At 39.2% G+C, this 24,362-nt stretch overlaps 2 protein-coding genes across 2 annotated transcripts; both read left to right on the top strand.

The window, feature by feature from the left end:
• Positions 1–1,138: 1,138 nt before the first annotated feature.
• On the top strand, positions 1,139–16,843 carry smc1b (structural maintenance of chromosomes 1B). The gene is made up of 25 exons (XM_005459933.4): positions 1,139–1,454; positions 1,800–1,988; positions 2,701–2,813; positions 4,272–4,475; positions 5,359–5,597; positions 5,788–6,046; positions 6,524–6,664; positions 6,768–6,850; positions 6,991–7,198; positions 9,177–9,362; positions 9,524–9,715; positions 9,793–9,939; positions 10,464–10,601; positions 10,756–10,872; positions 11,257–11,363; positions 11,453–11,594; positions 12,073–12,218; positions 12,660–12,813; positions 12,961–13,059; positions 13,144–13,300; positions 14,029–14,183; positions 14,460–14,611; positions 14,922–14,991; positions 16,038–16,148; positions 16,243–16,843. The coding sequence occupies exons 1-25, from the start codon at positions 1,346–1,348 to the stop codon at positions 16,360–16,362; spliced, it is 3,738 nt and encodes a 1,245-aa protein (XP_005459990.2). The 5' UTR covers positions 1,139–1,345; the 3' UTR covers positions 16,363–16,843.
• An 806-nt stretch (positions 16,844–17,649) lies between these two features.
• borcs5 (BLOC-1 related complex subunit 5) lies at positions 17,650–23,031 on the top strand. Its single transcript, XM_025908561.1, has 4 exons — positions 17,650–18,115; positions 18,411–18,554; positions 20,233–20,390; positions 21,263–23,031. The coding sequence occupies exons 1-4, from the start codon at positions 18,058–18,060 to the stop codon at positions 21,494–21,496; spliced, it is 594 nt and encodes a 197-aa protein (XP_025764346.1). The 5' UTR covers positions 17,650–18,057; the 3' UTR covers positions 21,497–23,031.
• Positions 23,032–24,362: the final 1,331 nt, after the last annotated feature.

Consider the following 24,362-nt stretch of genomic DNA (forward strand, 5'->3'; position numbering starts at 1 on the left):
AAATAAAAAACTATACAGAAATATGAGATATACAGTTATACTGAAATTTTAGAAATCAGAAATCACAGAAATCACAGAAATTTGTGATTTTAGCTCAAAGTCATCACACTGTCATAAACATCTGGAGTCTGAACAGACACTGTTGTGAACTCAGTCTATTCATTAGAAAATAACCCACTAATTTGAATGAGGTGATAGTCTTTGTGTATCAAGAACTACTACAGTACAATGAACAGATGCGAGGATATCGCTGGTTACACCTTCGTGCTATTCAAATGGGACTTGTGGTACAGCAGGACACAACTGACAGATTATTAATCTGTCTTATTATTATTAGTAATCTTTAGCTGTTTGGCACATGGACTACAATAAATGATAAATTGAAGCCTTATGGTATAGGGATTAATGGATGCATTGATGGCTTAAGTTGTTTTATTGTGTGGATTGATCCATCAACAAAAAATAATAACCCAAGGTTTTTACTGACTATAGTATTAAGCGCTTGGGTGGTTTTCCAGAGATTTCCTTAGAAATGTCTTGTAAAATTTCTTGTAAATCTTGGCACTTTTTTTACTCTAAAATTTGTAACTTTCACAGCAAAATCTCCAGTGTTAAATTAACACTACAGAGTGTTTATATGTGTCCACACTGTTGAGTGTTAAATGAACACTTTTGACAGTGTTGTATTTTTAAAAGTAACCTAGTCAGTTTTCAAGATTTACAATGAATAAAACTGAGCAGTGCTGATTTTCTGAACACTGGAAAATAACTCAAAATGTTAGAAATATTCCAGTGTTAGAAAATCAGCACTGCTCTGTGTTAGTCATTGTAAATCTTGAAAACTGACTAGGTTACTTTTAAAAATACAACACTGTCAAAAGTGTTCATTTAACACTCAACAGTGTTATATTTAACACTCAACAGTGTGGACACATATAAACACTCTGTAGTGTTAATTTAACACTGGAGATTTTGCTTACCACTTTCATCTTGAAGATTTGCCATTTTCCCCTTATACATTTGACAGTTTTTCCTCATAAATTTTGCATTTTAATGTAGAAAATATTCTGAATTATCCTCCACACCTGCCTCTTATTTTTTTCATACTTTTAGTGGCCCTTTGTAAGGCATATATAGGTACATGTGAAACAAAATGAAAACAAACAAACAAACAAAAAAACAACAACAGATCAGAGGCTGACTCAGTTTAAAACTAGAAACTAGAAATTATATTTTTAATGTAAGGAAATGCAGACAGTAGTTTCCCGCCTCTCCACGTCCTGTCTGCCACATTAGAGGGCCTCGCCTCAGACACTCAGATTAGCTTCAGGGTTCACTAACAAAGATGGGTTATTTAAAACAACTAGATATTGAAAACTTTAAGTCATGGAGAGGAAACCAAATTATTGGGCCATTCATGCGATTTAATTGCATAATTGGCACAAATGGCTCAGGTAAGTAAAGTTTTTATTAGTGAAGTGTTCTAGCTAGCTAGCTAATGGTAAATTATTGTTAAGCTAGCGGCTAGCCTGCAGAGTGTATCTTTCTTTCTTTTTTGTTTGCTAAGTAAAGAGTATGATGTACTTCTTAGGACTTGGTTTTGTTTGACACAGTTACTGATACAGCTTAAAACTACTTAGAAATTTTATTTTTCATGTAAGGAATATAGAAAATAGTTGAACAACAACAGACTTTGCCTAAGAAAGTCAGGCTAGCTGTATGGTCATCCTACCAGAGCTGGGTTATTTAAAATAAATTCATATTGAAAACTTTATGTCAATGATTTCAAATCATATTAGGTAAATCTAATGTGATGGATGCCCTAAGCTTTGTCATGGGGGAGCGGGTTTCTTCTCTCCGAGTCAAGCACTTGAGAGACCTGATCCATGGAGCTCACGTTGGTAAGCCCGTCTCCAACACTGCCAGGGTGGCCATGAGGTACTGCAGTGATGAAGAGGAAGAGACCGTCTTTTGTAGGATCATTACAGGTCAGTGTACTCTGCCACGTTTTTTTTCTTATTGGGGGTAGCATATGCAAAGCCAAAAATAACAAAAAGATCTGTAAAACTTAAATTAAAATTATAGTGAATAATAATGTGTATATTTGTTTATGCATGTGTTCATATATAATGATGGTCCGTTAATATAAGTTTACCACATTAATAACATTCAATATTTGTCTAGGTTAAGAGAATCATCTAAGAAAAAAAAGATAATGTAAACTGACAGCTGGGTGCTGACTCATAAAATAGCCAGATTTATATGGAAAATGCTAATAAAGCAACAACCACCTTTATTATTATGTACTGGCAAAGATCAGATAATAGCATAGCATGATTAGTGATCTTACCTAATTCTTATTATCCCAAGTGTTCCTTTGTTTTTAATTCACAGAGGTTATATTTTTCATAATTTGGTATAGTAAGCAATAATTTGGATATGATTTTATTATTAGTTATACTTTATTCTCACATGTAACTTAAAGAACCATTAAGACAGGAATGATTCGAGTTAAAAATACAAAAAAATTGTCTTTGTGGATGTTGATAATTTTTTTTGTGTATGATTTATGGAGGTAAAGTGTTTTGTTTGGTTTTTAGAAATAATCAGGTTTTTGACACCCAAGGCTGATTTGTGTTTTACCTCAGGATACAGTTTTTAATCCAGTCATTTTCATTTGATATCTGTTGTATTTTTCAGGAGACTCCTCTGAGTATCACATTAATGGCCTACGTGTCACTTTTGCCAAGTATGTGGAGGAGCTTGAGAAGATTGGCATTTTGACTAAAGCTCAAAACTGTCTGGTGTTCCAGGTAAAGTGCCAGAGGCTTGCACTTCACTGGTTTACTGAAAGTCAACATGAAAAAACTTAACTTTGCCAGATTTGTTTGCTTTAGTTTTTTTTTGTCAGTTTTCAAATTATAGCTGTGCCTGGAAAAACAAGGAATAAAAAGATAGCTGCGGTATTGTACAACAAACTGGAAAATATGGCCAAAAGTGTATCTATTATTATAGGATATACTGTACAATATAAAGTGCCTTGAGGCGACTGTTGTTGTGATTTGGTGCTATATAAATAAAATTGAATTGAATTGAAATGAATATAATTTTGTAGTGCAGGGATTAGGGTCAGTGATTTACAAACAATAAGAAGTTAATTAACACATAACCACTCAAATAGCAATATATAACACGCTAAAAACACTTACTCAAACATAGAAGATTGCTAACAGTAAGCTGTCACTGCATTAACCCTTAGATGCATGAGTGACTGGACCCTACACCCTTCCATAAGTGGGTCTGCTTTTTTCCTGTGGCCCAATTGTGGCTTTTGTCACCCACACCTTCCCATTGCTTCAGTGATTGGGGTTTGCAGTTGGGGACAACTTTCCAGTTGACTTCTCATATGTGGTGTGACAAGCTCCTTTGAGAGCTCAGTGAGGAAGGCCTGTCATGCTGTGGTGATACCCTTCTTGAATTCAGGGTGCTGAGCCATGAAAAAGGTGTAGGCACTGGTATCTACACCTCCTTTGGGCTTGTTGTAGAATGTGATAAATTATGTTTTTCCTCTTTCTGGTATTTTCATCCACCATTTTCTTGTGATACATCATGCTGAGGAGTCATAGCCATACAGCCATTCCTTTCTTGGTGATGTAGCTGACCGTGCAAAGGTTTGAGTGTAAACTCTGTGCTGTAAACCTCCCTGGACTCGGAAACCTTCATCATAGGAAGGATGTCTGCCTCATTCTATTGTAGAATCCCCACAACAACTGCAGCAGACACTGTGGAAGAGGCACACTGGAGAAACAGTTATCTGTGGTCATGTTGTCTCTTGTGTTTCTCAATCTACTGCACAACTGCTGAACAATATTTTCCCCTCACATTCTTCTTACCTTCTTCTCCTGTTTGTCTGCCTTTGTAAACCATTCCAAGTATTGCACAGGGGATGCATGCATCATAAACCCAGAAGATCATTAGGCTATACTTAATGGGCTTGTTTGGCATGTACTGTAGAAATTTGAACCTAACCCTGAATGGCATAAGCTGTTCATCCACAGTGAGACTCAGACAAGGGATGAATCCTTATCTGAATGCTGAATGTGTAGATATGTGTAGACATTGCATGAAAACAAGCTTGCAAGGCCATTTGTGACCCAGTTATGCATCTAAGGGTTAGTAAATAACTAAATGTGAGAGGGTTTTTTTTTTTTAATTGGCACTGTTGGTAAGAGATGTCTTACAAACATTGCACTCCTCATGCTTCTCACCAGGGGGCAGTGGAGTCCATAGCTTTGAAGGACCCAAAGGAGAGAACCAAAATGCTGGAATCGATCAGTCAGTCCAAAGAATACGCTGCAGAATACAACAAGAAGAAAGAGGCCCTGCTGAAGGCCAGAGAAGACACTCAGTTTCACTTTAACAAGAAGAAATCTGCTACTGTCGAGAGGAAACAGGTGTCTCAGGAAAAAATAGAGGTAGCATACCAATAAATTATTTTTCTCTATTCTGTCATGCTTCTACATCCCCAAATGTTGAGTCTCTAGATACATCCACCTACAAATGGCACAAGTGTGCCTGACAGCAGGTAGATTATAATGTCACTATTGCTGCTTCTTGAATAAGGGGCTTAAATGTGAATTCTTATTTTACTTTAAAAAACAAACAAACCCAAAAGTCACATACGATGCTGAAGAACAGTTTTCCTCTCCCACTCTAAACTTGTGAGATCTAATGGGGTGTTCACATCATTTGCATATTCAAGTTTTCCCTGGTATTACCTGTGTGAATTCATTTGTGTTGGAAACATCTTCATAGTCACCATTACCAAGCTAACATTACAATGAGGAGTAAAGCTAATTGCTGAATCACTCCATTTAAAGTGGGATCTCTCCTAACACGACCAGGTTTTACCCAAAATTTCTCCAATTATCTATGAAGCCCATATTTAGACACCACTCAGAAGGCAGTTATAAGGAGAGCATACAGCTCAAGATGTCACTGTTGGTGTGATTGGGGAGTTGGACTAGAGAAAACTACAGAGTATGGCAATGATTTGGCAAAATTACACACCGACTAATTTTAGTGACCTTGGATTGACGCAGTGTGTCATCACTCCTAACGTGAATTACAGTCTTATCAAATTCACATTTAACCGTACCCAGCCTGCTCTGGCCCCATGAATACAGACAGGTATGGTTGATAGAATCTCTACCTCCATGTTTCTGAGAATAGTTGCCAATAAACAGTTTTTTCGATCCGATATATGAGCGGGTTAGTGATGTCCCAGGGGCCTGTTTTTCAGAATGCGCTTCGTCCTCACTGTGAGTTGCCATTATTTCTCTTTGCTCATATTTCCAGGCACAGAAATACCAGTCACTGTTGGATGAACTTCACCAAAGCCGCCTGCAGCTGAGCCTCGCTGAGCTCTACCATAATGAGCAGGGCATCAGTGCTCTTAGTGACACCCTGAAGAAGAGACAGGAGGCTGCAGCTGCGAAGAACAGTAAACTGCTGATTTGGGAGCAGACAGTCAAAACTCAAAAGAAAGAACACGGACGGCTCACAAGAGAGCAGCAACACATTGACAAAGAGATCTGGTGTGTTAGTTTTTGTTTATGGCTTCAAATTTGGTCTATAAATGGATGCATTATATTTTCATTTCACTAATTTTGTTTTCATTTACAGGAAAGCCACTGGTGACACCTTTTTAATCCAAATCTAATCAGATATAATTAAAAATCTGTTATTAAATGAAGTAAACTGGAAACATTTCATTCTTTCACACAGCACACAGGAGCAAATCCTGTCCCAGTCTCGGTCCCAATACATAAAAGCAAAAGTGAACACGTCTCATCACATAAAGAAGGCTGAGGATCTCCGTGATGCCCTGAAGAAGAGTCAGAGGATGTTTTCAGTCAAAGAGCAGGAGCTGGAAGAGCATCAGCAGGAGAATTCTGAACTTAAGAGGACCTGGAGGAACTATGAGAAGCAGGTCCAGGAACAGGGAGCTGCCCGTGGAAGAGACATTGAGCTAGACATGGATCAGGTCTGTTAGGTTTCAGTCCTGCTAATTTTTGTTTAAAGTGTCAGGTACTTTTCACTAACCATGCCTTAAAAGAAACAATGATAATTATATAAAAAGATAAATTATCTGAGTTTTAGGAGCGGGAATATACCTCCAAGCATGCCCCTTCCAGTTCTCTATCTATATATGACACCCCCCCCCCCGGCTCTACAAAATGTTGTTCTCGTTTTCATGCCCCACCCTCCCTTTTTCAATTCTTTCACTTCTCATTAGTACAGGGGTATCTGCCCAGCCCGAGAGCCACCGCCAGTCTCCTTTGGCGGTGGCTCACTTCCCCAAATGGCAGCCTCAATTCATGTTCAAGTCTTCTGCCATTATCTACTTAAAATGCTTCAAACCTAAAATGAGGATGTGGGCCTGGCTGGTGAAGTAACATTTAAAAGTTATAGTTATATAGGGACTCTAAATTATTATTATTATTTTTATTATATGCTACAGTCAGAGCGATACAAAGAGCTGAAGGAGCTTGCCTTGAAGCAGGGGGCTGTCCTCAGCCAGCAGGCAGAGAAGCTTCACTGGGAGGTGAAAGCAGACTGGGAAAAGATAGCCTTTGACGAGCGCAGAAAGAAGGAAGTTGAGGTACTTTCTATGACACAGTTCTTTTTGTAGCATTGATATGTTTAAATCAATAAACTGATAAAATAGCTGTTCAGTCTAATCTTACCTCTGTTTCACATCACAGAACGCTATCAAGTACAACCAAACACAGCTGGAAGATTTGACATGCAGAGCAGAGAAGCTAGAGGAGTACACCAAGACCTGCAAGTATGTTGTGTTTAGCTCAACCACTAAACCCTAAAAGGAAATTATGCTATTTTTGTTCTTTTCTTTTCACTCTCAGTGAGGTGTTAATATATGTTGTATAGTTGTTCGATATATTGTTTTGAAAGCACTGTATGCCTCAGGTCATCCCTTGAGGAGTACCGGCAGCAGGAGGAGAGCCTTAGTGCAGAGCTGCAGCGGGGCCACCAGCGTACTAAGGAGGTGAACCAGGAGCTGAATCAGGTGATGGAGGAGTTGGGGAATGCTTGTTTGGACAAACAGGAGAACAGAAGGCAGCTGCAGCACAAAGAGCTGCTAGAAAAGCTCCGCAGACTCTACCCGGAAACTGTGGTAAGTAGCAGTAAATAGTGAGGTTGCAGCAATTCCCCAAAACTGTGGTTCGGGACATAACACCTAACGTACCTTGTTTTTCTTAACACTGGGGGGGGGGCATGTCCCATCCTACAACAGCAGTAATGGCAAAAAAAAATCTTCTTGGAGAAGGTGTTATTTTTATGTTTTAGTTTTTCTGTGAAGCACTTTGTGATTTTTGTCTTGAAAGGTGCTATAATTTTACTTTTACTCACTTTATTTCCATCTCATTTTTCTAACTTTAACTAACAAAATGTAAAAATTATTTTTTTAGGGATTTTATTACTTTCATCAGAGATTTTGATTACATTTTCTTATAGATTATAAAGTTGAAATACACATTAGAATAAACTAATAAACAAAGGGTAACAAAACAGCTAACACATCTTGAAAGTTAAAAATGAAGTTTGAATAATGTGTCGCTTTAGTTGCAGTATAAAAAAACAGTGCTCAATGTGAAATAGATTGAATAGCTGATTGCCTTTAAAACTGACCTCATAGCTTGCTACAAAAACTTAACACATTTTAAATAATTATTATAAAAGTAAAACAGTCAAAGTTTATCATCATGTCCACATCTGTCTCCGATCACCAAACCTGCAGCCTTCGATCCAGTGTCCACACTGCTTCACCTCAGTCTGCAGTGCCACGCTTTAGCTCTCCTGCATAGCCATGAAACCTGTTTTGCTGGTTCTCTGAATTTCACTCTTTATTTGCTCAGATTATTTCTTCACACTCTGGAAACTCAGTTCAGTTCAGCTACGGTTCCCTGCTGTTCTGCATAGTCAACATCTAGCCTGGTCACACTACTGGCTCTGCTGTAGTTCAAAATCCCATCCTCAGCCCAACAGTAATTATTTATCTTTTATCTAACTACAGTGCCCTATATATATATTTTTATTTATCAATTGCATCTAGCTGGCTCGGGCTCATGTTTTAGCAGCCTTCGCGTCAACATGTGTGTGAACAATCATGTTGCTAGGCAACTTGGCGTTTCACAGTAGTGGTTTTAAATTAATTTCTATGCGTTCAGTATGACGTCCTCATTCTAGGTATAAGTAGGTATAGGTGGCCAAAAATTCAGCATTTGATGAAAGAGTCAATTTTAGGAAAAGTCACTAAATATGAGATGATGAGATTGGTTTTAACTTAACACAGTTATGGGATTTTTTAAATGCCAAGGAGTCAAATGAACCCCTTGGAGGTTCTCGTGTTAAAGAGAATAAAAAACAAAAATACTTGTTTTACTATTGGCCTGATCACTTGATCTTGATTGAAACATGAGCAAAAAACAAACTTCATTATTCTGAAGTATTTTCCAGTTCTTTATCATCAGCAAACACTACAGCTTAGACAAGGATAGCATCCTTTGACCAAGTATTAAAAGCTCTAAATGTTTGTCAGGATACAACATGATCTTGTATGTTTGTATTGCAGTTTTGGTCTCTTTGCCACACCCCTTTAACATATCCAACTGGTTAATTTAGTCTACTGAAGCTAATCATTATAAATATATGTAAGACAATAGACATTTTCTTTTTAAATAATAAGAACAATATAACGTCCCCTTTTGTACGTAGCTACCCTACATTCAAAAGTGTTTCAGTTTTAAGTCTCTTTTTGGCTTCATATGCTGATTGATATGCTGAAGAGAAAAACTTCAGGAATTCTTGGGAACTATGCCATTATCTGTTGATAAAAGGGGAGTTCTTAGCGCTTCTTAGGGGGTCATGTGATTGTTGGAGTTTTCTCTGTTGTCTGTCTATTATTGAGGGTCTTGACCTTAAAGCGTCTTGAGGCAACTGTTGTCGTGATTTGGCGCTATATAAATAAAATTGAATTGAAAAAATTGTATTAATATCACAACTGTTCAAGTTCAGACAACTTGCCATGCAATCCATGTTAGGAAGATGCCTGTACAATTTTCTTAACTAATTTGTGACATGTGCTGTTTCAGTATGGCCGTCTGTCCGACCTGTGCAGCCCTATCCATAAGAAGTACCAGCTGGCTGTCACTAAGGTGTTTGGCCGCTACATGAATGCAATCGTCGTAGCATCAGAAAAAGTAGCCCGCGACTGTATCACTTTCATCAAGGAGGAGCGGAGGGGACGCGAGACTTTTCTTCCCATCGACAACTTGATTGTAAGGGAAAAGTCAAGCTGTGCTTTCTAAAGCATAGCTTGACTTTTTGGCTTTGTTAAAAATGGAAAACCTTATAAAAGGCTGTGAGAAATAATGGTGTAGTTCAAGTAGACCAAGTGGTATAAATTTGCCATTCCTAACCATCCCTTCTGTTTGCACAGCTGAGTCCACTGAACGAGCGACTGAGGGAGATGCCTGGTGCCAAGATGGTGGTGGATGTTGTGCAGGTTAATGCTACCACAGTTGCTACCCAGCTGAGGAAAGTGGTGCAGTTTGTCTGTGGTAACACTCTTGTGTGTGAAACAGTCAAAGAAGCCAGGAGTATGGCCTTTGATGGACAGGAACGCTTTAAGGTAAACTTTCCTCTTTTGAGATCCACTAATTAGAGAGAGAGCCATAAAAAAAATTGAATCTGTCACGTCTACTCTAGACAGTGTCTCTTGAAGGGACAATGTTTGAAAAGTCAGGCGTAATCTCCGGAGGCTCCAGCAACCTGCGAACTAAAGCTCGCTGCTGGGAAGAGAAGGACGTGTTGCAGCTGAAGGAACGCAAGACCCAGCTGACCACTGAGTTACGCGTGAGTCACACTAAGTGCTCTCCTTATTCTCTGTTTTCTGCCTCCTCTCCTCTTCTTTTGTCCTCTTCCCTTTGACATCTCAGTCCATTATTTGAAGGATGTCTCAATTCTTATAACATATGTTAATTGAGGGAACGCTAGCTGGAGGAGCTGTGAAAACAGCAATAATACTCTACTCTGATATCCTTTGCAGACGTTTTTCAAGCATGCAGAGATGTTTTAGGAGTGGGACATGAAAACCATAGAACAGAGCAATTAAATATTTAAAGATAGATGATAATTTCAGTAGCCACTGGGATATTACAACCAGGAGAACTGACAAATATACTAAACTACCAGCTTAACAGGTAGACATTCCTCTCACTACGTGTTTGAAATCTGTGAGCATGTATTAATGCAAAGTAAAGGAATTTAGATCTCTGAAATATAATAAATTGTTGTATTTTTTTGTTGTTTTGGTTTTTGGTTTATACACACTGTATTTCGTTGCACAGGATTCAAGTTGTATTTTGGTTATGTAACAGGATTTGATGAGGCTGAAGAGAAAAGAGCTGGACCTGAAACAGATCGTTGCACAGGCTCAGGGTGCTCAAACCCGCCTCAAATACTCCAAAAATGACTTGGAAAACCTTCGGAAGAAAAATATCCCTAAATGCCAAGCGGTATGAGCCACACAACTCTGATGTAAAATGTACTGGAATGCCACAATCATTCTAAGTTTAGAGTCTTAATAGGGCACAAAAGTGTTTTTCACACAGGTGTTGAAATCAACTGAGCTTACAAATTCTTGGTATTTATTCTGTCATATGTTTTCAGGACATTTCTTGTCTGGAGAGTGAATTGGCAAACCTGGACTCTCAGATTCAGATGCAGATGGAGAGTGTGAAGACAAAAGAGGCAGAGATTAAGGAGATCAGAGACAAGCTTGACCAGGTGCTGCTCTCAACATGTCATGACTTAGATTGAAATGTTTGCCCTTGAACTTCTGTTGCAAGTGAATTCATTGTTGGAGAAATTTCTTTGTCTCTGAATTTTCAGTTTTTCAGTATTTTTAATCAGTAAATCCTAAAAATTGACAGAACTTATAACTTTTGCAGTGTTTTGTGCTGGCTTCATGAATGTTGGCCCATTTAATTCTTAACACTGTAAATTGACTCAGACTTTTACAAAAGCAGAATGGAATTTGAAGTGCTCAGTGAGTAATTTTATTAACGGTCTGCTAGAATGGTGGGTTTCGAAATACAGTGTTTGTCTTGTGGCTGGTTACACTTGTACATATTGGATGTAGTATGGATTCTCTCTATTCTCTGTATTTAGATGGAAAACTTGGTGTTTTCTGACTTCTGCGCTGAGATCGGAGTGGACAGCATCAGACAGTTTGAGCAGGAGCGCTTGAAACAGCAGACAGAGCTTGATAAGAAACGGTACTTCAGTCACACACCAGTATTTTCTGTGTCACATGATGAACTTTAAAGGCCAGATCTTTAATTGGTTTTTATGATAAACAACTCAGGCTGGAGTTTGAGAGTCAGCATGCTCGCTTAAATACATGCATTGAATATGAACAAAAACAGCTTGAGCAACAGAAAAAGAAGGTCCAAAAACTGGAGGATACCATCAGTAAGGAAGAGAAATTTATGACTGAGCAGAGAAAGGTAAGTCCCAGTTTTTTTATGTTGTTATAAAGCAAATGACAAACATTCATAGCAATATATTTTCCATCCATCCCATTCTCCCCTTCTTATCCTGGGGGGGGGGGTGGTATCCCAGCTGTCTTAGGGCGAGAGGCAGGGTACACCCTGAAAAGGTCGCCAGTCTGCCATAGGGCTAACACATACAAACAGACAACCATACACACTTAACATTCAGAGTTACCAGTTAACCTAACCCCACTAATTACATGTCTTTGGAATGTGGGATGAAGCCAGAGTACCAGGAGAGAACCCGCGCAAACACGGGGAGAACATGCAAACACACAGATAGGCCCCGGGGTGATGGTGGACTTGATATCAGGACCTTCTGGCTGTGAGGCAGCAGTGCTGGTTACTTCTGGTTATTTCTGGCTGTTGCCTTTGTGGATCTTAAGTTCGATTTTTGCAGACTTTAAAGCCAAGCGCTCATGTTCCCTTCCAGGAAGAGCAGAAGTTGTTGGGAGTGGTTGAGGAAGGTCAGAATAAGCTACTTGAGCACAAGAACAAGCTTTTAGCTAAGAAAAGTGAGGTGGCTGCTGCCAAGGCTGACCTGGATCAAAAAACTCAAGTCCTTCAAGAGATGAACAGGTAATGTCTCTGCAATGCTTCTAGTGCCACTGTTTTTGAGATTTTGTGCAGTTATTACTGTCACCATTTGCACCACTGCTGATTGTATTGATTGCTGTGTTGCTTTGAGGAGGTTTCCCCATTGTGGGGTAGCAGAAAAGTTGCATCTAACCCACTATGGTTGCTAATATGCCTTTTTTTCTGTAATTAAAAAATATTCTGTTCTTGATGCATTGAAGTAATTTTTTCCATCAGTAATATACATGAAATTGGTTTCTTTGAGCTTTGTTTCCAGTAACAATAATATGTTATAATTGGCTGTTTTCTCTCCGCCATCACGCCCCAAACGTTCCCTTCTTCCTAAGCAACCTAATGCCATGAGTTACCATATAAGTCCATGTCAAAACTTGACTTGTGTATCATCTTTTGTCATGGACTCTGTTCTCTGACTATTTCTGTCAGGGGTTTGGTGAAGCTTCAGCGAGAGGTGATGACAACAGAGACAGCTATAGAGCAAAAGCGCTTGGCTAGACACAACTTGCTGCTGGCCTGCAAAATCCAGAACCTGCCCATCAGCCTGTTGTCAGGGAGCCTGAATGAAATCAGTGAAGTGCAGGTAGGACAGAGATGTTTGGTATCTACTCTGACTTATCATTCCAGTTCTGGACTGTTTATCAAATTCAGCTCAAATGATAATTTGAAAGGAAGGTTTTAAAGCACTGTAGTGTTGGTATAGCTGATTTGATTTGTCTGGTCTGTGCAGCTGGACGCAGATTCTGAAAGCACTACAGCCACCATGGACATCTATGAGAGAGAGGCACGACTACTCATTGACTACTCTGAGCTGGAGACAGAGCTCAAGGTGAAACACTGAGCAGCATGTTTATTCTCTATTGGTGCTGTTTAGTTACAGAACCAGCAAGTATCACCCATTGTGTATGGTCAGAATTTGCAGGCTGAGCAGGAAGTAGAGGCCTCCCTGGAGAACCTGAGGGAGTCAGTTTCCTCCATAGAGGCAGTGCTGCAGCGCACCACTGCCCCTAACCTGAAAGCACTGGAGAAAATGAGGGAGGTGAAGGACAAGTTACAGGGAGTGAAGGAAGGTATTTGTATGAATCTGTTGAGTTTTTCACCTCAAACTGAAACAGCTGGTGCAATATACACCCATCAGACATAACATTATGACCACTGACAGGTGAATTGAATAAAACTGATTATCTAATGGGAGCAGTGAACATTTTGTCCTCAAAGTTGACGTGCTACAAGCAGGAAAAATGGACAAGTGTAAAGATTTGAGCGAGTTTAGCAATTGCGATGTCCAGACGACTAAGTCAGAGCATCTCCAAACCTCCCCGTCTGTAGTGGTCAGCATTTATCAAAAGAAGGGAACAGTGATGAACCAGAATGACCCTGACAGACGAGCTACTATAACTCAGATTGCTGAAAACCTTAAGGTGTCAGGATGCTTGGTGACATCTTGCTGGCAGATACAACAGCGCAACTTCAGGGGTCTAGTGGAGTTCATTCCTCGACAGGTCAGGGCTACTTTGCATGCAGAAGGGGAACAACACAATATTAGGCAAGCGCTCATAATGTGATACCTGACTGGTGTATTTCTACAATCAGCAAAACCAGTTTATCTATACTTTTAATATTGTTTTCATAAGATATTCAAACTGTTTATTTGATTAATTAATGAACAGAGGACTGCTTCCGCAGACAGATTTTTCATGTTGAAGTTCATTTATTCCCACGGGTGCGTTTTGCATGTTATAGTATGTTAAGCGAAACACCTGGACTGATGATTAAGCTTCCTCTTTCTCTCACTCAGCCTTTGAAGCCAGCACTAAAGCAGCCAGGAAGTGTAATCAGGAGTTTCAGCAAGTCAGATCCCAGCGCCTGCACCTCTTCAGTCAGTGTTTTGAGCACGTGTCTGTTGTAATCGATCAGATCTATAAAAGAATTTGCAGGAATAACAGCGCCCAGGTGAGACAGACAAACTTCACTTTGATGTTCTTCTATTTTTACATTTTTGTTGTTCTTTTCTCCTTTAAAGTCATGTTTGTAAAATGTGTTGAATTGCTTCTACATATATGTATATATATATATATAAATATATATATGTACATATATATATATATATATGATCCAGTACAAGCTAAACTGTACATAATTTTCGTTAACTTGAGCATTTTAGAAGCTGTTACCTTAAATAATAAAACCTAATAAAAAAATTCAGGCTGTCTGTGATTTGTGCTCCAGGCCATTTTGAGTGCTGAGAATCCAGAAGAGCCGTACTTGGGTGGCATCAACTACAACTGTGTAGCACCAGGGAAACGCTTCATGTCCATGGACAATCTGTCTGGTGGAGAAAAAGCCATCGCAGCCCTTGCTTTCATATTCGCCATACACAGGTAACACTGAAGTCACCCCATGGTAGAATACATGAAAAATGTATTACATATATTAAATGTATTTTTTTCAGTGAATTGTATTTAAAGGTCAAAGAAAACCCTGTTTTTTTATTTTAATAAATGTATGAAGCTTGTTAAGCTGCAGAATAATCTTGTTAAATAATAAACTATTATTGACCGAAATAATGTTATTATGGTTTTTGAGCAGCCCTTGTGATCAGTATTTCCTTACGTTGACCGACACAAAGTGATGCCATATTCCTGACCCACATTCCTAGTATACTGTATCTGTGCTGTTTCCTTCTCTCAGCTTCCGGCCTGCTCCTTTCTTAATCTTGGATGAGGTGGATGCAGCCCTGGACAACACTAACATTGGAAAGGTAAGAGTCAAGCTGCATAAACATTCACTATTAATATCCACCGCTGGAACAACCCAGTATCCCGGCAAAACGTGTAATAGACACACCAGTTCACCGTGTCCATTTCACGTCTTGAAAGGCAAAGCGTGAAATGGACACGGTGGACCAGTGTGTATATTACATCTTTTGGTGTGATTTGGAGTTGGCTGGAAACTATAAATACATTGATTATATCCATTTTAAAGTGTTATTTTGAGATGAAGCTGAAGGAGGCAACATGTTTTTGGCATCACTGGATAAAAGGAAAAATCAGTAACTTTTTAACATAACACATTCAAGTGACTAGAAAAGGAAAAGACTCTGGAGACATAGATCATAAAGAGGAAAGTAAAATAGAAAGCAGAGACCTCGTGGCACAATTTGTTAAGTGATGGGCCTTTACCTGGGTGGTCCCAAGTTAAGGTCAAGTCAGCATAAAGCTACTGGATGTTATCAGTACTGTAATAACCTCTACAGTCCTTTCAAGGCTGCATCCCTGTTGCTTAACACACTATTTCCTTCCCGTCAGCATTCTGTCAACATGCTTCAATGCAGCACATTGAGGACAGCCAGCCTTTTCAGTAACAACCTTCTATGGTTACTCTGGTTGTGTCATTGATCAACCTCAGGAAAAAGTGTCAAGTCAGCAGTCTTCTCCATGATTGTGGTTGTGGGTATGGAACTAGACCCACAGATACACACTACTGCTACCCTTTGAATAGTAACCCGTCAGACTGAATACTAGATTTAAAGGACTATTCAGTTTTGGCACAGAGGCACCTTAATCGTAGTGTGGATGGGACATAATTATGCTAATGACTTATTCTTAGTTGTAAGAAGCAGTGATATAGGCCGATGTTTTGCTTGGATTGGGGGCTTCTAATAGAAAGGGATGCACTGCAGCAGGAGGACCATGTATTTTCAGATTATATTATTTTTGTATATTTACCAAATACATTTTGCCTACTGCATTCTGAAAGGAAACTTTTGTGGGCGATATATCAAGTGCAAGTATTCACTGTCTCCAGGTGACCAGATTCATCAGAGAGGAGTCCAGGGAGAACATGCAGATCATCATCATCTCTCTCAAGGAGGAGTTTTTCTCCAAGGCAGACGCTCTGCTGGGCGTCTATTCAGATGTAACATAGCTTTCATTAATTCTGAAAATTAGTGTTGAAGCTTAAATTCCTACAATGCCAGGCAATAGAGTCATTATTTTTTTGTGTTTGGCAGTTTGATGAATGCATGTTCAGCTGCATTCTGACCCTGGACCTGCGTCCCTATCCTCTGGTTGAAGATGACAATGGGAAACAGACTGACAAAGAGCCCAGCTCCGACAAAAGGCAGGATTGAGCTTTACAGGAATCACCTGCATGAAGCCATTATGTTTTCTTCTTGTCTAGTGGCCTGTTGCGTTGTTTAATGGATGTGGTTGTTTCTTAGTGTTCTTCTATTTTGACTACACAGAGGAACTGTCCAGACTAAATGTGCAGGCAGTGGAGTTATCTTGGACATGATGATGATCTTTATATTTGGCTGTTTTAAAGTAATTCTTGTTCTTTTAAAGTAATTGCAATTCACTGGGTTTTTTTTTTTCAGATAAGTTTTGACCTGAAGTTATGTTTATGAGAAGGTTGAGTGTTTTAATTTGCTTACAAAGCAAATTGAAAGAAGAAGAAAAAATCGTTCATATAAAATGTAGCAACCACACATTACGGCCTTTGAAGGACTCTGTTTATGTGCTTGTTCTCCCATTAGGCACTTTGAAGTTGTTGGTGTAAATGTTATCATTGAAGTTGGAAAATGCTCTGTTCATTAAATCCACTAAGTTGAATATGTGTGTGATGTCTTGCTGTTATATTTTCAGCCTTTTTTTAAGTGTTTCCCATTTAAATGTAATAGATTCTGCCTTATTACCCATTACCCAACACCATTGTGGATTGACTTATGATATTAAAAGCATAATATTGTTGTTTTATATTATTTGCCATGTACAAATTACGGAGCCCATGAAGGTGCATAAGGTGATATTTTGTCTACTGCAGACAAATTATTTGTGCTAATAAGATGTAGTGTAGAAGATACTGTAATATCAACCTCCTGACCATCTGTCTCATTAATATGCAAATAACTTATTATGTATGCACAGGATAGATACACACATAACATAATTTTAGTGCTAAATTGAATTTAGGATGCACACAGCCACCATATAATTGCAGTACAGCAATTTGTTTTATACTTTTGTGATTCACTGAAATTCTTGCTGCTTCCACATTAAGATATAATTTACTGTAGATATTAAAAAGTAGCAAAGTGTTAAAGACTCCATACTGCATAGCTTGAAAAGCAATTAGACCTGGTTATAAAAAGATCTTAATAATCGTGAGGTGGAAGTAAAAGTTGTAGCTGAGAACTTAGCTGAGTAGCTGAGTTATTTCTGTGGCAGCTGTTTGCATCTGAAAGTATTCACAGTAAACTACAAAATAACTTGAAATGAAAAATAGCACTTTGTAGGGGCTCCACTGACATTTTTTGTTGAGATACAGTCTTGTTTACGCAGAGCTTTACATAAATATACCCACAATAAGTCTTATATGCGACCTGGCCACCAGTAGGGGGCGGTAATATTGAGCACTTTACAGCTAAGAAGCAGACCGCGTGATCACTATTTACGGAAGTGTATCCTCGCTTCGAATTGAAGTCTGCTCACAGTCATTTTTGTTGTGCTGTCATGCAGATATTTCTTAATTCTTCAGAGCTAAATCGCTACCTTGAAAAACCTTTGCTCGGAATTCATTTATCAAACGAGCTTCCGGTAACCCGGTTTGTAACACATCCTAACTGCCATTAGTAGCTAGCCTAAATCGGTGAGCCAACAGCCCTTTTACTTCCTCTGGTCCTACATATTTGGTCGTCCAGTAGTTGTTTAGGGTCTGTTTGTAGACCGTATGATCTCTGCACGAACTGGTTTTTAGCAGGAAACTCCTGTTTTTGAAAACGTTAACTGAAGCTAACTGCTAGTTTGCTAACCCTAACGTCAGCACCATGGGAGCGGAACAGAGCGGAGATGCGGAGCACAAACATTCCGATTACAGCTCATCAGGTAAGGCTGTCTGCCGTGGTGGTTTTCAGATATTTCTCTGTTAAAGTTAGTTTTAATGAAAAGTAAACCAAACTGAGGTTACGGTCATATGTCAAGCCACCTGGACCAACAGTCATCAGTATTACAAATCCCATTTGCATGCACCCTCCAGTAGTAGTACCACTACTAGTAGTATACATATAATAATGAAAATCCTGCTGTTAAATTGTGTGGGTACTGAGCTTTTTAAAAGTTACACATATTCCACATGTGCTGTGCTTCAGATTTGGTTTTAATTACATTTCTGTCGTTGCAGTGGTGCCATCTCCAGCAAAACAGAAGGCAAAGATGGATGATATTGTGGTTGTGGCTCAGGGGACTCAGTCAATGCGAAATATCCACAACGACCCAGATGTCATCAAGCTTCAGGAGATACCTACATTTCAGCCGCTTCTGAAAGGTAACGTTTGAGTCTCCGGTGTGCTGTCACGGATTTTTGTTTGGCACTTTAAGAGACTGTAAAAGAGGATCTGGGTATAGTGTTTTAGTGGTGGGTGCTCATATTAAACATGACCAGAGTTTAAAACAAGCAGTATACCACCCGGTGTGCTGCTGCATGGTGGAGTAAACACAGGGCAACATTGACTCATGTCCCATACCCAAGTCAGTTTTGGACCGATATCTGATTTAAGTACCATTTTTATTTCATTTCAATGAAATGAAATGAAAAAAATGAAGTACCAGATCTTTGCATTCCTATTTACAAGGACTGGTTTTTGTGCCAAAAAAGTGATTTCTGTGTTTCTTATATCTTAACTTATATTGGTAAATAGACTGTAGTGAACAGAATTCATGGATGGATTATATATAAAATAAAGAAGTCACCTGTTTTGCAAGTATGTTTATAATTGCCTTATTTTACTACATTGTAGTTAATCTAGTTCTTTTTGGTGACCTAAAGTATGTTTAAAGAACTATAATGTTATATTTGTTACAATTTCTGCTGTCATCCTGGCAACATCTCTCTCTCTCTTAAAGATATATCGATAGATATAGAGGTTGCACAAGTGGTCCACCTCCTCCAGGTTGGTTCGTCAATACCAGCCTTTGTCAGAGGGTTTGCTGTGTTTCCCAGCACAGTCTCAAGAGCATGGAGGAGATTCCAGGAGGCAGGCAGTTACTCTAGGAGAACTGGACAGGGCTGTAGAAGGTCCATAACCAATCATTACTGCCAGAGCTGCAAAATAACCTCCAGCAGGCCACTGATGTGAATGTCTCTGAAAAAACAATGAGAAACATACTTCATGATGGTGGCCTGAGGGCCCAGCATGTTCTAGTGGGCCCTGTGCTTACTGCTTGGCACCGTTGGCCATTAAATACCCGAATTGGGAGGACCATCCTGTGCTTTTCACAGATGAGAGTAGGTACACTCCGAGTGCATGTGACAGCAACCTCACTCCCATTGGGTATCGGGATAAAATCCTTGGACTCACTCTCAGACCCTACGCTGGTGCACTGGGTCCTGGAAATAATTGATGTAAATAACAGAATATGCATTTAAATGCATCCCTAGAACAATATATGACCTATGTTGTATTTTTACATTTATCAAGTGGCAGCAAATCCAATTTGGAGCAACGTACACATTAGCTGAAATGCATAGACTGCATAGTGACCACAATTTTTTTGTTCATTTATTTATTTATTTTTTTGCTTGATTGAAAAATAGAAAACTAAATAACTTCACACTGCAACATTAGCTGTAAAGGGAGTGTAACAGTGTTTGGATTTCTGTGATCACCTGAGGTACGCTTTCATTATACTCTTCAGATGTTTTGTCTGGCATCCTTCTTTTCAGTTTTCACATGTGCTGAGTTTTCATCTCGATTCCAACCAGTTCATTTTAAAATTCTGTGTAGTGGAGCTGAATGTCGCTGCAACCTATTAGCACTGTGTTAGAAGGCTGATAATGAACCAAAGTTCCTGTGTAGGCACACTCCTGAAATAGCAGCCTGCAAAGCTCTGTCACATCCTGTGCATTGCTAATTACTGTAATTACCAAGTGTTACACTGTTGTCAAGTGTTACCGTGTTCCTGCATGTCCAAGTAAGTCGTTTTTTTGCTTTTTCTCTCCACAGGAGTGCTGAGCGGCCAGACGTCACCCAGCAGCGTGTGCCTTGAAAGGCTGGACACCGCTCAGGTTCTGCAGCTCTGCATCCGGTACCAGGACCACCTACACCAGTGTGCTGAGGCTGTGGCTTTCGACCAGAATGCTCTTGTAAAGAGGATCAAAGAGGTAAGACTGTTTTTAAGTCCTTGAATAACTATATTAACTATATATACATGGGATGTAAACATATTTTGTCAGCAAATGTAAAAAAAAAAAAAAAGTACCATTACCATAAGCACCGCTGGCTGTTGTCACAGGCCGGCTGCTCTCTCTACAAGGGCAGATTTTTACTCCGGATGCTCTTTGTGATGCAGCACCAAAGGGATTTCCGTCTCCTCCCAGGACTGAGCGGTGTTTCTCTTGCTTGTTGGGTGCATGTGTAAACCAGTACATCATGGAGCCACTCACAAAGACCACATACATGTTTAAATATCCCAATTAAATATACAATATACAGTTAGACGGAACAGGTCTGCAGGGTGTGCACTTGCTAAATGGTAGGTGTGGAGGGCATAAAACAGAAAGCACTAAGAAAAGGTCAGGTGGAAGACCAGGTGAGGAGAATGAGGCCATTCTGCAGATTTGACCTATAGACTTGTAATCTCCATTAACTCAGGTGAGGGTGGGAATAGTCTGTTTTACTTAGAAAGTTTCCTGAGAGAAGTGACCCAACTGTCCACAGGGCAGCTGTAATAAGAGCTGGGCAGATTCTCTAAATACTAAGGAAAGGTGCCTCTGTGCTTCCTTTATTACCTCCTTTAACTAAAGATACAGTGGAATGTCCTTAATGAATAGATAAAAAGTAATGCTGAACCAGACTGCTCACAAAAACAATAAACATGCACAAGTCTTTGCATTAAAATATAATTGGACCTCCTTATCAATCTAAAATCGTTACATATCTTAGAAGAAAAATTAAAAGAATATAAATAAATAATCAAATTAAAAGGACACTGTTTGGGTTTTTTTCCACCTATGTGTACTCTGTTTCTCTGCAGATGGACATATCGGTGGAAACCTTGTTCAGTATAATGCAGGAACGCCAGAAACGGTATGCCAAGTACGCCGAGCAGATCCAGAAGGTTAACGAGATGTCCATGATCCTGAGACGCATCCAGATGGGAATCGACCAGACGGTGCCGCTGATGGAGCGCCTCAACAACATGCTGCCTGAGAGTGAACGCTTGGAGCCCTTCAGCATGAGGCCTGATGGGGAATCCGCCACCAAGTAGACTCTTGAAAATAAACACAGCTGCTTCCTACCTGAGTCTCCGTGCAGCTCTCCATCCAGGAGGAACAGCAGCTCTGTCCAGCTGGAGAGAATCTAAGACTTGTAACATTTAAAGAAGGCCTGCAGCTTGGCTGTGTGTGATTGGAGCTGCTTGGGTTCGTTCTCCAAGTCACAAACAATTATGTGTATTCTTTTATTTATTGCAGCCGGGTTTGCTGAACACACATGCCAGTAATCAATAGATCAGCAAATACATTTTCACACCTGCAAGCTGTCCTGATCAATAACCTTCTGGGTGCATTCATAGGTACATGTGACCCAAGGGAATCAAGCTGGGAGTTGTTGAGATGTTTTGCATGTTTTAAAGATTCTGATATGAATGTGAGCAACATAAAAACATCTAAAACTGCTGATCTGGAGATTTGTGGACAGCCTCCTAACACTTGCAAGCTGCTGCATAATTTGTGATGCGTTAGTTTTGGATCGTTACAAATGTGTGTTTATAATCATGATGTTTGAGTTACTTTGTCATTGTATCCCATCCCGGAAGTGCTTGTGTGCATTCTTTGCAATGTTAAAATTTCATTTTGGGATATAAAGAGCAAAAAGAATTATTGCATAATGAGCATCGAAATTGTGCAGTGGAAGTAAAATCAGAAATGTTGTGTACTTGGGTTTGTGTGGGAAAGAAGACTTTAAATGGATGCTTTTGCTTGAGTAGTTGTGACAAGCCTGTTCCCAATCAAAATATGTGAAAAATAGAAACTTTGGACTGTATATAAATGCTGATAGCTCAGGTTTTATAAGGAATGATACAAAAAACGTAAATTGAGGTGGACACAAAACATTTGGATTCTGACTTCTGTTACAAAAAAGGCTTTCAGATCACTGCACCAAATGTCAGCATTAACTTTGACTGTTGGTCTGCACACCAAAGGTTTACATACTGACCTGTTAATAAGCAGAAATGTAATAACAGTTTGTTATATTTTGATCTCTTACATCAATTGATCAGGTTAACTTGATGGCTTCATCTACACAGAGTAGTTGCCATGTTCGCTGCCCTTACATGGGATGGATTTGTGATTTTATGTGGTTTCATGTTTACTGCCTCTATTTTTTTTAGAAGAGAAAGGAGGAAAAAAACGCTGTCAAGAAGACGTGCCCGCGTAACGTGCTCTCAACAATTTATTTTCTTTTAGGTAGAAAATAGACACTTTTTCTCTTGTTGATGCATCACTGACCTTTGTGTGTGTGTGTGTGTGTGTGTGTAAATGCCAGTAAAACTAATTTAAAAATTGGCTTTAAGGTGGCCCTGAACACTTTGCAGCAGCTGTAGTGAGGACATGTTGGTCCACTAGGTGGTGCATGTATAACACATTTCACTGGCTGATGTGTCTCATTGCCCATAAACAGCTGTTTGAGTGTGGATGTTAGGACTTGAGAGTGAATGATTGTTAGCTTGTACATGCTCACTGTCACTGTAAAAATAAATAAAACAGCCTGCTCCTACCAGGCCACCTGTTTTTATTTTCATTACTTGTGCCAGAGCTTCATTTGATCATGGGATTTGATCTTTTAACGCCTCATGTATTTATGTGCTAATGCTGCCTGCCATTCATTTTGTCTGCTCGCTCCTATAGTTGTGTTTTGTCATGTTTGTTGTTTGTGGTGTATCTGGGCTCTTCTTTATTTCATGTCACCTGAGCCCCCAACAGTTCTCGCTGGCCCTCCCTGAATGTCGTTTCTCCTGGAAGTCTCTTCCTGTTACATCAAAGTTCTTCCTCGCCACTGTCACCATCTGCTTCCTCATAGGACTTGTCTTTTTGGGGTCATCTTTAATATTGAAGGGTCTTACCCTTGCAATATAAAGCACCTTTAGACTATTTTTGTTAACTGGTGCTATCTGAATATATCTCTAACACCCTCTTTCAAAATATAGAAAAAGATGTTTTTTGGCAGTGGTTAGAACAGAGTTTATAACACACTGATTTATGTCATATCCTTTTTAACAGTGATGGATGCTCATGTCTAACAGCAATGAAAACCTGCAAGTTAAGATTAAAGCTGTGCTGCCGTCACTGTGCAGCCCCAGTTTTTTATTTACCCTGACCAACATTTGTAGTGCTTTAGAGCGATAACATTAGTTGAATCTGTTAATCACTTTTTAAAAGGGAATGTGAAATTGTCTTAATAATTTCTAAGTTTGTTGTTTCTGATAATAAATCGACTGTACTGAAGACTGCTGATAAATTACATTAAGCACTTAAAGACACCACTTTGGACTCTAATGTCTGTTTTTCACAACTTTTATTTGATTTGATTTTTTACATTTAATAAATGATAATCCTAATCCTGCATGGGCAGGAAAGCAATAGGCAAAATAATGAATTAAGTGTTGTGAAGGCAGGAACTTCAATAATAATAATAATAATAATAAAAACAAATGTTACACCAATCACTAACAGAGCCTGTGGCATAAATGCTAAATCGACCAGCTTTAATGGCTGCTACTTCTTTCCTGTGTTTTAATATCTGATTTTTAATCTTCTTTATTGTATAAAAAATCTCAGAAACAATAACAGCTTCCAATAACCTGCTGCTTTGGAGATTTTTGATCAGTGCAGTTTCAATTTTGAGACGGACCAAAGCTAGTGGGCGAGTGTGCCCATTTCCTGTTTATATTTCTCTGAGGAAGAGAAAACATTTCTAGGAAAATGGGAAAAAGTCTGGTAATTTAGGCTCTAAGCTCACGCATTTTACCTAGTTATGATGATTTTTCTTGTTTTCTGGTGAATAGATTCATCACACACCTGCTCGTAACCGCAAATTTCTAAACAGCCAAGGGCATTACAGCAACCTGAGAC

This window comes from Oreochromis niloticus, linkage group LG7 (assembly GCF_001858045.2).
Source record: "Oreochromis niloticus isolate F11D_XX linkage group LG7, O_niloticus_UMD_NMBU, whole genome shotgun sequence".
Taxonomy (NCBI): Eukaryota; Metazoa; Chordata; class Actinopteri; order Cichliformes; family Cichlidae; genus Oreochromis; species Oreochromis niloticus.